General features: G+C 30.3%; 1 protein-coding gene across 1 annotated transcript in view; it reads left to right on the top strand.

The window, feature by feature from the left end:
• LOC117110528 (versican core protein-like) overlaps nt 1-9,879 on the top strand; it is a 26,169-nt gene that overhangs the window by 2,936 nt on the left and 13,354 nt on the right. Inside the window, exons 7-11 of the mRNA XM_033253275.1 lie at nt 94-351; nt 454-717; nt 998-1,177; nt 2,184-2,471; nt 7,807-7,932. Of these exons, the coding sequence (XP_033109166.1) occupies nt 94-351; nt 454-717; nt 998-1,177; nt 2,184-2,471; nt 7,807-7,932 (1,116 nt within the window). The remainder of the gene's footprint in view (nt 1-93; nt 352-453; nt 718-997; nt 1,178-2,183; nt 2,472-7,806; nt 7,933-9,879) is intronic.

Below are 9,879 nucleotides of genomic sequence, written 5' to 3'. Positions count from 1 at the left end.
TAAATATATATTAGATGATGATGATACCGTACAATAATATTGAAAAATTTAAAATGATAATAATGATAAAAAAAATTATTATTATCCTGCCAGATATTATCCACAATGAAGCCACTGAAGCCATTATCACTCCATTCGAGGCCACAAAAGTCTCCTCATCAGTCAACACCACAGTCATCCAACTAGATGATATCAAAATGGAGGCCATCGAAGCTGGAAATCCAAGTGATGAACTTCTCGAAGAAATGGCATCCGCCTTTGTTAAGGACATCTTGTCTAAGGCGTTGGCACAAACTCAGCAAGAGCTCCTTGTGGGTGATCAAGAAACACCAATCAGCGACACCACAAAGGGTAAGAGATCTATCATTATAATAGATAATGATGATTATACTGTACAATAATATTTATAATTTAAAATGATAATAATGATAAAATAATTATAAATCCTACCAGAATATACTATCCACAATGAAGCCACTGAAGCCATTATTACTCCAGTTGAGGCACCACAAGACTCTTCATCAGCAAACACCACAGTCATCCAACCAGTAGATGATATCAAAATGGAGGCCATCGAAAACGAAATTGCAAGTGATGAACGTCTTGAAGAAATGGCATCCGCCTTGGTTAAGGACATCTTGTTTAAGGCGTTGGCACAGACTCAACAAGAGCTCCTTGTGGGTAATCAAGAAACACCAATCAGCGACACCTCAATAGGTAAGAAATCTATTATAATAGATGATGATGATGATAATGTACAATAATATTTATAATTTAAAAGGATAATAATGATAAAATAATTCTGTGATTTTGTTATTAATTGTAATGTATACAAATATGCCTGATTTTTAAAAAATAATATTAAGTTAAAATCAAATGATAGAATTAATGATAATGATGATTATCAAACAAAATTGATAACAAAAACTGAAAACTATTTATTTTTTGTTGACTTTATGTATTTGTGTGTTGACCTTATGTATTTTTAAAAAAATAGTTTGCGACTTCGACAAGCCTTCTGCTTCAAAGGATTTTGCCGTGAAAGTATCTGATGATCAGAATCGAGAAGATGGACAAGAAACAGTTGCTGTAGACGTGGCATACGTCACCGAAAATGATCAGTCAGAACCCAAGGTGAAGCTAGGCAGTGATCAAAACCAAGAAAAAATATCTAAAGGTGCAGCATGTGTAGTTTGTTTTTTCATTCCAGTAATATAATCTTTGTATTGGGTCTAATGATTAGTAGATAAATAATTAATTGATAATAAGTAAATGAAGATAAATTTATTTAATATGCAGATATAGGTATAACATGTGAGTCAAGTACGAAAATAAATGACAGAGGTTGACGTGTGACAGAACATAAAATATATATTATTTAATTGAAAAACGTATATGGTTGACATGTGACAGAACATAAAATATATATTATTTAATTGAAAAAAAGTATATTTCGTCATGTCCTCAGGACTTCTTCAGCGTTAATGAAATGTACAGAACTATTGGCATCATATAAACAAAGCAAGCATAAAGGTGACTAGTTAGAGGCGGAGCAAAACCCCGTTAAAATTAAATAAATCGATCCTATAGGCCTTACATAGTATATGGCTATAAACATCATACAGATTATAGAAAAAGACGAGCATGTGGCATAAATATATGTGAATGGAATAAATTATCAAGTACACAGTATAAGCATAAAGTTAATCTACTAAAGAGCCAAAAAAAAAAAAAAAGGCAGCTGAAATGCACAACAGTTACAAGTATGAATAGGGGAGACTCAGTGATAAATCTCATGCAAAACGTAGAAATGCTATTTCATAAAAGAATATTCGCTCATATATACAACATATGGGCGTGTGTGTGTTGTGTTTGTGTGTGAATGAATAGTTAAAAATAACATAAAATTAAATCAATTAATTTATTCATGAATTATTGAATCTAAAAAAAATATAAATGAAAAAAAAAAACAACGAACGAACGAATCAATAAATAAATGGATAATGCAATTAATGGATGGATGGGTGAATGAATAATTGAACGAAACAAATTGAGTAAATAAAATTATATGAATGATTTATTAGGCCTAAATGAATGGATGGTTGAATGAATGAACGAAATGATTGAATGGATAGGTCTATAACAATATTTTCTTTTCTGTTTTTTAATTTACCTATCAATAGAGATAATATGTGAGGGAGAAGAAGAAACCCTAAATTGCACTGGATGTCGTTTCATACATGTGGTATCTGCAACATATGGTCGCCACGAAGATGTAAATGTATATTGCTATCATAAGTCCACAACTAACACTAATTGTGGTGAGTGGGATAATGTGCTGGAAGTTACATCTCAGCATTTAAACAATACATACAATTGTTCTATGCACTCCTCGCACAGGAATTTGCTTGTTGACGATCCCTGTCCATTTAACTACAAGTACTTGGAAATTGACTTCGAATGCATTCAAGGTGAATTTGATTCTATTATGCATTATATTACTGTGTAATGATTGATTTTTATTATATACAGTGGGTACTTATATTACATTATTATTATTAACACAATCATATTGCTTGCATCACAAAAACAGTGTGTAGTAACCCGATTGAGACTACGGTATCGTAAGTAAGTACCGATACATGTATAAATAATATAATTATGCATAGATTATTAAATTTATTCATACATACATAGTGTGTAGATTAGGCCTATATGTAATAGTATATAAAATTTCACATAGTATATATAAATTATACTAATTTATTATGTTTCTTTGGTCAATTAATATTTCTTAATGTTTATGCAGTTTTTCTCATTTAAAGGAAAGCTATTTTAAATTCAAATTTTGTTTCCTTACTATCTTCTAAATCATATAGACATGATTTTTCACTGAAAAGCTTTGTTCAATACGATCACAACATCAATTTGTTTTATTTGTTTACTGTATAAGTAATTATTTATGCTATATTAACATTTTTAGCTATTCATTTCATAAATTAATAGTTTGACGCAGTAATTACTTACATGTTATACCAAGAAAACTCAGCAATATAAAGGAGTATACAGTAATGTAAAATATATTATTTTGTATATGTTAACTTATTTTTATATCATCATTTGTTTGGCTTTTTGTTTATTCAAATTCATAGTTTAGCGTAGCAAATAGGCCTAATATACATTAGCAAACGGTGATTTTGTATTATCTGATCAAGTGCTCAATACTATGCCTAAGCAGTAGATCATGTAGAGTACAGTATTATATTTTGACCCATCAACATTTCTTCGCGACTCAAACATTGGTTTTGAGTCGCGACCCATGGGTTGAGGAACGGAGCATTACTTAAAAGTGATTAAATTTTGATAAGGATCAATTAATTTATAAATGCAAAGTTTGGCATATTACTATACAGTATTGATAAGATATTTCGTATATCGCATTTTACCTTTGTAATTAACTTCTTAATTTTAAAATTAGTTTTACCCTGCAATTCTTGTCTTTCAATTTTTATTTATATTTAATATCTTTTTAACTTCCGACTGATTTTAATAATTTCATTATTCTGTTATTTTGTGTTTGTCAGTTTTAAAGTTCTTTGGACAAAATTAAATGAAGTATTTTATATATATCTGAATGTAATATATGTTATATTGGCCTAATCATAACCAATATTATTGATATACGTGTTTTGTCGTTAATTTCGTCACTTAATAAATGACATTTCCATTTGATAATGGCTAATTAGTGTCTCTATTTATCTATGTACTCGCTCGCTATTAACACAAATGATTTGGCTTGGTTGTTAAAAAAGTTCCGTCATTGAATATGTTTTATAATGAAACATGCTTTAGAATCGGATAGACAGAAAAAGGTTGTTTCTACCTTCTCAAATTTTGCAACATATTAAAAACTGCAGTGGGATGGTATAAGCCTTCTTAATAATTTTGAATTTACAACTACAGGCAGGGGCGGAACCAGAGATGTCCAAAAAGGGGGGGGGGGCGAAAGTTGGGCTGATCGAGACAACACTGTACTAGGGGATCCGAAATGTTTGTGTTCTAGATGCCCAAAAAATAATACCATTTGAGGTGTCTGGGCTATTTTTTTTTTTCTATTTCTTTATTTTTTTCTTTGTTTTACCTCCCAAAAAGGAGGGGGTGGCGCGGCCGGGCTGCCGCCCCTGAAAGCAGTTTGAGTATGGAGGGCATATGACATTTGACCTGGTTCAAAAAGTGTAAACAAATTTCAAAGATACCATAGCGTCTTTTGGTGTGCATAAACCAACAAAATACAATAGAATTTTTAAATAAATGATCACTGCGAAGGTGTCTGATCAACCTGTTCGCCAACATCTACCAGTCTGTGCACTTAGAAATGAAGGATACGTTTAATAATCATTTGTTTTTCTGTCCCAAAGATGGATTTATAAAGTCTTACATAAGCTTCTGTACACTAGAAAATCAGATAGTTACAGAAACAATTGAATACAGACCTGAGAATCAAACACTGTTGGACAAAGCAGAATTAGGTTATGCTAAAAGGCTTTTAACCGGCACTTGCATATTCCCATGGTAGCATTTTTATCTTCTATTGTCTAATCTTTCAATTAAATTTTTAATTGCTCCAAAAGCCATCAGTCGACTATTACCTGCGATACAAGAAACATTACATTTATATTCATCAATATATATTTGCAATGGTAAGAAGACTGATTGTTGTATTCCTAAACGCGAAATAGATATTTAAGAATGTGATCATTAGAATGAACAATTGGACAAAAAGTGCATGGAGTGAAATATTTAAATCTTGTGTTGTACCATGTATTACCATATTAAGCAAATAGGTGTGGATATGAAGAATATTAAGAGTAATCTGATAGAAGTTTACTGAAAATATATTCAACACTTATTAAATACGCACCTGCACATTCAAAGAAAACAAGAAAAGATTTTCAGAAACAATAAAAAGAATACATTCAAAAGAAATTTCAGATAGTCAGTGTCAGGGGTTGAGAAAAACAGGAGAATAGCTAGGAACGACAGTGAGTTATCTCAACCATCAGAATATCTGAGCAAAAGATGTAAAGCTATTAGAGAAGTGACAAGACACATCTTTAACATCCAATTGTATATGGCAAAATTAAGTTTTCGTGGTGAATTCTACAATTAAATTGAGTCTTCCTAAGTTGAAAACCATAACTCGTCGTTGAAAGCGAATTTATCATGGATTGCTTTTGTCAGAGTGGTCTTTGAATTTTTTTTTTTTTTTTTTTTTTTTCAGAAAGTTAAATTAGGTTGTTTGCTTTACATGCAATGCAGTAAGTTTAACATACTTAAAATAAACTGGCAACACATGTTGTTATAATAGTCATGTAATAGTAATATTATGGTGACATGAATTAGGGCCTATATTTTATATTATAGCGTTTTCCGTACAGTAAAAATATGTATATTTACAACATTTTTTTTAACGAAAACATGCTGCTTTTTCTGGAAATACAGTAACCTTACAACACATTCCTTAGCATGTTGTTAATCTAGTCAGGTAACTATATTTGTTATGGTTAATGAATTATATTATATTTTATAGCGTTAACTGTTTAAATATTTATGTTGATTTTCAATAAAAACAATTCTGTTTTCTGGCAATACAGTACAAAATTAAGTTTTTAATTACTTGAAATGAGCCTGGCAACACATTTCTTAACATGTTGTTAGACTATTTATGTAACTATAGTAACATTGTTTTAAAATAAATTTATGTTGATGTATAGTGTTATCCATTTAGTAAAAAATGATATATTTTTATTTAAAAAGAAAACGTTTTTTTCTGGCAATACCGCATCCCCGTGTTTAAATTACCCACAACTTTTATTCTTGATTATTGTTTGGACAACTATTGACTATCAAAATATGGAAGATGGTGGATATGTGTGCACCACTTTGGAAGCTACAGATAGGTTTCTGAGGCATACTTTTAAAATATATATATTTATTTGAGAAAAACCCCCTTTTGTAAATAATGGTATCTTCCAAACAGAATTTTTTTTTGCAATAAATGAAAGTTAATACCTGGTTATTTACATGGATGATCACAAAAATATATATAGTGCTTGTTCTTTTTGTTAAATAAGGTCTGAAAGTCAGTGTTTTTTCACTTTTGAAAATGTCCAAAATTGACAAAAACGATAAAATTTAGATAATGGGTCGTTGCCATGACAACAAAGGCTAAAAAAATTTAAAAAATGTCATATATATGCTTTTTATTTAAGTATCTATTCATGGTAAAAATTTGAGAGAAATCAATTTTTTGACATCTGCCACCAAATCTTTGATTTTTATGGACAACCATTAACAATTTATTGCCGACATAATTATATTGGTGATGTTTGCAGTAGTAAATTGACCTGTGAAACTTGTAATAGTTGTAATTTTGTATTTATTTCCTGAATTGAATTTTTGTACATTTTGAGATATTTTTATTGGTATTCGAATAATAATTGTTATTGAATTTAAATATTTAAATTTTATGTAATTGTAAATAATTGTAATTTAATTAGGTCACCACAACGTGTAATAAATCTCAATGATTTTAATATTGTAATTATATTTTATTTATCTTTCCTTTTAATTGATTGTCTTTCAATATTGTAGATTTTAATTTAAAACTCTTAATTTATCTGTATTTTATTGTAATAATTTAGAATTGTATATTAGTTTGTTAGGTAATTAATAATATTTATTTTTTACTGAATTTTCCAATTTTAATTATTTTTACAATGTAATTAATTATAAGTCTATTTTTGTAGTTTTTTCTATATAATATTTTTGTAATTTGATTAATGCTGCCTAGCTGTTTTATATTGTATTTTATCAATTTTTATGAAAGCGCTTTGAACAGAACCCTGAAAATTCGCTATATGAATTAATATATTATTTATTATTAAATATGCTTCTCCCATTACAAGTCTTTTGCAGTGACAGAATGATTTGTTACGATTTTGAGGAAGTGTTTTATCCAACCACCAGATAATGATTTTCCTGCTGTAGGCCTAGGCGATACACACAGCGTGCATCATTTACGCAGGCCGTGGTTAGGCCTAAAATGAAACACAAGACTGGTTTATTAGTTTTAAATATTCCGTGTGTGGGGTATTTGGTCATGCAATAAATGTACATTAAATAAAGGGGTCAGCATTTTCGGAATTGAATGCATGTACTTTGTTGCGGCGTTAAGCACACACAACCAAAACAAAACAAGGTAAAAAAATAAACTACAGCGGACCAACACGATTTAAGACCATGCACATCGTTTAACTTCTTTTCGTAGGCCTACTTTTACACTAAAGGGTTTACTGGGCGCGAAGCTTTACTTAATTTTCACCAGTGATTTCACATATAATTTCATATAATTATAAAATAAAGAATGAAAACATATTAGGAACAACAGTAACAGACCCTCTAATAAACGGTAGGTTATTTTTTTTCACCCTTAACTTGACCAATATCATTTGACTGAACATGTGGCCTACCGTTATTTATTTTAAAGTACTGTAAAGTATATCATGTTTTCTTTGTGACAGCTGTCAAACACGTTAATATATAAATATAAAAGATAGGGTCTATTTATTGAAACAATCAGATAGGGCCTATTGTTTTTCCGCTTCCAAGAAAAGCCATAATTGTTTGTTTGTTTGCATTAAGCACTCATACACTGTAATTTATTCAGTTACCTCTAAGATGATGACGTGTAATAATGTGCAGAGTTGTCAAATATTTTCAAGGATTATTTTTATATCTAAGCAGGTGTTGATCCTTGTCAAATGTTAAACTGCCAAAATGGGGGAACGTGTGTTCTTCGTCCGCTTTGTAATAGCTGTAATGCATCATGCATGTGCAGATCATGTTTCACTGGAGATTCATGTGAAAATCGTGAGTAGAATATTTTAGCTCTCCCTACTTCTCTCACACTCGCACTATCTCGAAATGTAATTAAATTTATATACTTCTGATTTTAGAAGTGATGTCAGCAATTCAATTAAAGATATTAATATTTTTATAATTCCTTATTTTTATTATTATTGTTACTAATATTACTATTGTAATTGCTATTTGTATTGTTGTAAAATTATTATTATTATTATTATTATTATTATTATTATTATTATTATTATTATTATTATCATTATTATTATTATTATTATTATTATTATTATTACTATTATTATCATTAGGCCTATGTATTAATGCTTGCGGGACAACACGTAGATAGTTTTGAAAATAACTGTTGATGGTTGAGAATATCTCGACGTTCAAATTGAGTTGCTCCAATCGTCTTCAGAAGAATAATATCTGCAGAAATCCCAAAACATGATATACTTGTATTTTTGGTTGGTGAGACTTGCTGGTGATTGGTTGAAAACTAAAAAAATATCTGAGAATACGTGTGAAAAGGCTAAGGCTAATACAAAAGGTTGGGTGAGGCTGGAAAGCCAATACAGAGGCATTGTTCTGGCTAGGTGATGATGAAAGCCAAATACAATGGCATAATTTGCAGTGTGGCGGGAAAAGTGTTGCTCTAGTTTAAGTCCTTTTACATGTACAACCAAATATCGCTGATGGCAAATCCAATATCTTGATGTACTGTATCGTCATTCAACTATGTTATAACTTTCAATGGATATAAAAGCATATTGTAGAATGTTGCACATTATGGATGACTAATACTACAAGATCATACCAGGGAACAGTGTAATTTCACTGTTCCCTGGTCATACACAAGTTTTACTAATAATTTGTATTATAATTTTCCAACATTACTCGGTGACTTATTGCGTTACGTCGTACGTAATCCCAAATCAACAAATGTGAGATTTTCTTTTCTTGTGCATGAGCATCATACTACAAGGTCAAGGTCATAAACAAAATGTAGGCCTACTTTTAATTAGAATTAGAATTTTAAAACTCGACGGCTTACTGTTATAAACGTATGTTGTGAGACTATTTTTATTGCGCTCGTGTATTACTACGGGGTCAAGGTCATATGCAAGTTTTACAAATACAACCGAGTTTTAAAATTATAATCACAGGTATTTGTAAAACTTGTATATGACCTTGACCTCGTAGTACCATACACAAGTGCAATAAAAAAAAGCTCACAATATACGTTTATTTGCGATTAAATACAACACAGTAAGCCACAGAGTTTTAAAATTATAATCACAAGAGTTTGTAAAATGTGTATATGACCTTGACCTCGTGATCTCATACACGAGCGCAATAAAAAAAAAATCTCACTATATACATTTATTTGGCAATAAATATAGACTTGCCACAAGTCTCTAAATTATTGATTTTTCGTAGTACTAGCACATTTCGGAAAGCGCCACCAGCGTCAGTTATGTTGAGTGAATTAATCCCAGAAAAAGTATACTATGGAACGCCATGCAAATAAGTAATATGGAACACCATTGGTGCTAAAATAGATTTATTCTTAAGCATTTTAACTGATTAAGACAAAGATTAGGGACTGGAACCCAGTCTACAATAAATACAACTCAGTAAGCCACCGAGTTTTAAAAAGTATAATCGCAAGGATTTGTAAAACTTGAATATGACCTTGACCTCGTAGTACCAGTGAACAGTTTTTATTCTGTAATTTAACTGTTCTCTGGTAGTACCATACTCGAGCGCAATAAAATATCTCACAACATACGTTTATTAAGGACTAAATACAACGAGGTCACCCAACCGAGTTGTAATGTGGCACATTTTGTCATTTAGTTTTGTAAGCTGAAGAGAAGACTGGTCGAAAATTTCTTTTGAAATAAACTAATATTTTATTTTATAGTCCATATCATGACTCGTTTATACACCTCT

Source organism: Anneissia japonica, unplaced genomic scaffold, assembly GCF_011630105.1.
Source record: "Anneissia japonica isolate Jap-2015-1 unplaced genomic scaffold, ASM1163010v1 scaffold3434_len466720_cov178, whole genome shotgun sequence".
In the NCBI taxonomy this organism is placed as follows: Eukaryota; Metazoa; Echinodermata; class Crinoidea; order Comatulida; family Comatulidae; genus Anneissia; species Anneissia japonica.
This window is presented reverse-complemented; position numbering and strand designations above follow the sequence as displayed.